Source organism: Empidonax traillii, unplaced genomic scaffold (assembly GCF_003031625.1).
Source record: "Empidonax traillii isolate 1590-97213 ecotype Southwest subspecies unplaced genomic scaffold, ASM303162v1 scaffold2056:size76380, whole genome shotgun sequence".
In the NCBI taxonomy this organism is placed as follows: Eukaryota; Metazoa; Chordata; class Aves; order Passeriformes; family Tyrannidae; genus Empidonax; species Empidonax traillii.
The window spans coordinates 54,400-57,297 of record NW_020957249.1 but is presented as its reverse complement, the minus strand read 5'-3'; the positions used below and the strand labels follow the sequence as shown (position 1 = coordinate 57,297).

General features: G+C 56.3%; 1 protein-coding gene across 1 annotated transcript in view; it reads left to right on the top strand.

Annotated features, from left to right (window-relative positions):
* LOC114071491 (zinc finger CCCH domain-containing protein 3-like) overlaps positions 1-2,447 on the top strand; it is a 21,334-nt gene extending 18,887 nt beyond the window's left edge. Inside the window, exons 4-5 of the mRNA XM_027909320.1 lie at positions 1,910-1,987; positions 2,129-2,447. Coding sequence (XP_027765121.1) covers positions 1,910-1,987; positions 2,129-2,160 — 110 coding nt within the window. The 3' untranslated portion in view covers positions 2,161-2,447. The remainder of the gene's footprint in view (positions 1-1,909; positions 1,988-2,128) is intronic.
* The last annotated feature ends 451 nt before the right edge of the window (positions 2,448-2,898 follow it).

The following is a 2,898-nucleotide window of genomic DNA, read 5'->3' as shown; positions in this document are numbered from 1 at the left end:
AGGCTCAGGCAGAATAAATGTTGATTTCCATCAGGGAAGGTGGGGAGGAAAAAAAATCTGCTGGAAGTCCTAATTCTCCAGCAAAAACCGTCTGCTTTCCAATGGGAAAAACTCGGGATTCGGCCCCAGTTCCTCTTCCTTGGGAAGCAGGTGATGGGAAAACAAAAAAAAAGGGAGATTTTTTAGGGGGAAAAAAAAAAAAAAAAGGGGGGTTCTCGGCCCTGGCTTGTTTTGCTGACTAGAAATGATGGACCTGGTTGGTGGGAGATGGATGGAGCCTCTTCCCAAAGGCAGGGAAAAGCGGGAGATTGATCACGCCATTTGCAGGATCTCCCAAGCACAGAAGCGGGAAATGCTGGAGAAGAGACACCCCACACTCCCCCTCCCCGCTCCTCTCCCTTTCCCACCCCGTTTGCTCCGGGTTTCCCACCCTTGGAAGCGTTTTGGGATGTGGATTCCTTTATTCCCGCCTCGGAGCTTTGAGGGATGTGTTTGGAACGGAGCGTGGATGCTCTGGAGGTTCATCATGGTCAATTTAAAAATCCACCCCCTCCCCAAAAAAAAAACAGGAATGTGTATTCCTGCTTCCTTAATGTTTGAGGTGCCTTATGGAATTTTCTCCAGCTCATCCAAAGGGAATTGAGGCCTTCCCACCATTCCCACTGAACCAGGACTACAATTTCTGGTGGGGTAGGAATATGGAGATGCTGGTTTTGTCCCCTCAGGGTGACAACCAGCAGCTCCGGTCCTTAAATTCCAGCAGCCAGGGTGGGAGACATTTTTTTCCGGCTCATCCAAAGGGAATTGAGCCCTTCCCACCGTTCCCACTGAACCAGGAGCAGGAACAGGGACACCCCTGACTTTGACCCCAGCAGCTCTGCTGGACCCTAATTCCAGCTCGGGGTCCTCTCCCGCTTCCTGCCTCCCAAAATCCACCCCAAATCCTTCCTTTCTGGGCTTCTCCAGGGTCCCCGTGGTCCCCCCTCCGTGCTGGGTGTGTTTGGGAATGGTGCTGTGGAATTTTGTGGGAACGGGCACAAGCTGTGTGCTGCTCCCCCCGGAACATCTGGAGCAGGTTTGGGCTGGATTCCCTCCCTCCACTCTGTCACCTTTCCCACCTCCTCCTGATCCCAGGTGAGGTGGGAATTTTCCCACTAAACCTCCAACAGACTGGGTGCCCATTTTTTTCTGGGAAACCTCCTGTCTTTCCAGTCTTTCCATCCATCCCGGTGGTTTCTCTCCCGAGGGGCCACCGCTCTCCTTCCCACCCGTCACTCTGGCAGGTGGAACCCCCAGAACCACCTCTCCAAACCCTTTGGAGAGGGAGAACAGGAGAACCTGCAGGAAGGCGCCGTCCAGTGTTGGGTTGAGGCAGGGAAGGATTTCCCACCTTGATCCATGGGATGTTCCCGGGCTTGTCCTCTCCAAGGAGGTCGCCTCCCTGAGGCTTTCCATGAGCATCCAGGGCCCTCTCTGGAGAAAGCAGGAGCCAGTCACCTGGAGCATCCCAGGGAGGGTGCTGGGAATTCCTGAGGGATGCCTGGCTGGAGCCTGGAATAGGAGTGTTAACCCCTTGCTTCCCAGTGCTCTGCTCCTTCCGGCTCCATCCCAGCCCCGAAGCGGATCCCGGTGTTCACCTTGTGCTTCCAGTGGGAAGGATCCAAAAATCCTTTTGGGTTCTCTCTGCCACCCTTAACTTGGGAATTTTGCAGCGGATGGACGGGAAGGGACCTCCGAGTGCCGCTCTTAGGGGGGCTGAGGATCCTCAGGGATTTGGGGAATGAGCCAAGGGGGATACGGAGCAGAAGAGGAGCTCAGGACGCTCCCACCCCTCCATTCCAAGGGATTTCCGAGGTGGTCTGAGCCAACCTCCATGACTTTCTCCTCTTTCCTGCCTTTCCCCTCCCAGGCACCACTAAAAGGAAGAGGATTTTGACCCGGGAATCCTCGGAGGACTCGGAGAACACCCGTGTGGAAGGTGCCAGAGGTGAGGTCGGGGCGGAAAACCACCCCCATTCCCAGTTTTCCAGTGCTTTAACCCCTCCTAACCAGGCAAGGAGAAGCCTGGGAATGTCCAGGTGTGTCCCCCACTTCCCACCACCCCTCTTTTTCCCTGCTCTCCTTCCAGGCAAACGGTTGCAGATCAAGCCCCGGCTGTGAGGAATTCCCGATCCCGGGAATTCCCGATCCCGGGACAGCCGACCCGCTCAGGAACCGGAGAGCCGGGCACGACCTGGCACCTACCTCAGGACGCCGTGCCCAGGCACGGCACCCCCTTCTCCTCCCGCTTTTCCAAGGGGACACCATCTGGACAAGGAGCAGGATGGGAATACATTCGCTCGTTCCCGCCGGGAATTCCCGCCGGAAGCGGCTCTGTTGGGAATCTTTTGCGTTGACCAATAAACCACCCTTTGTCAGTCGGTTTGTTCGGAGGGCAAGTCCTGCCAGGTGAAGCTCCTCGGATGTCCGTGGGGTTGGGAAGAGCTTCCCGTTCCCGTGGGTGTCCCAGGCAGGGGCCGTGACATTCCCACATCCATGGCATTTAATGGGATGTGAAGCCCCCACTGCCCTGATCCCTCCATCCTCCACCATTCCATGGCTTTTGGGAGGGGATTTCTTGCCCAGAGCATTCCTAAAGGGAATGTGTTTTTGGGAGCAGTGCCGGGCTCTCACCCCGCAGCGTTTCGGGGTCTGGTTGCTCCTGATTCCCGCCTTTCCTCATCCCAGCAGGACACCCAGACCGACTCTTCCAGAGGGTTTTTTTTTATTGGAGAGGGAATTACATCACCAGCACCACAGCGGGGTTTGCATCCATAGGTACCACTTCCCAGGGATTTTGGGGTGGTGGATGCTGTTCCCTCCCACGGATGGGATTTTGGGGACACCCCGGGGGGCATG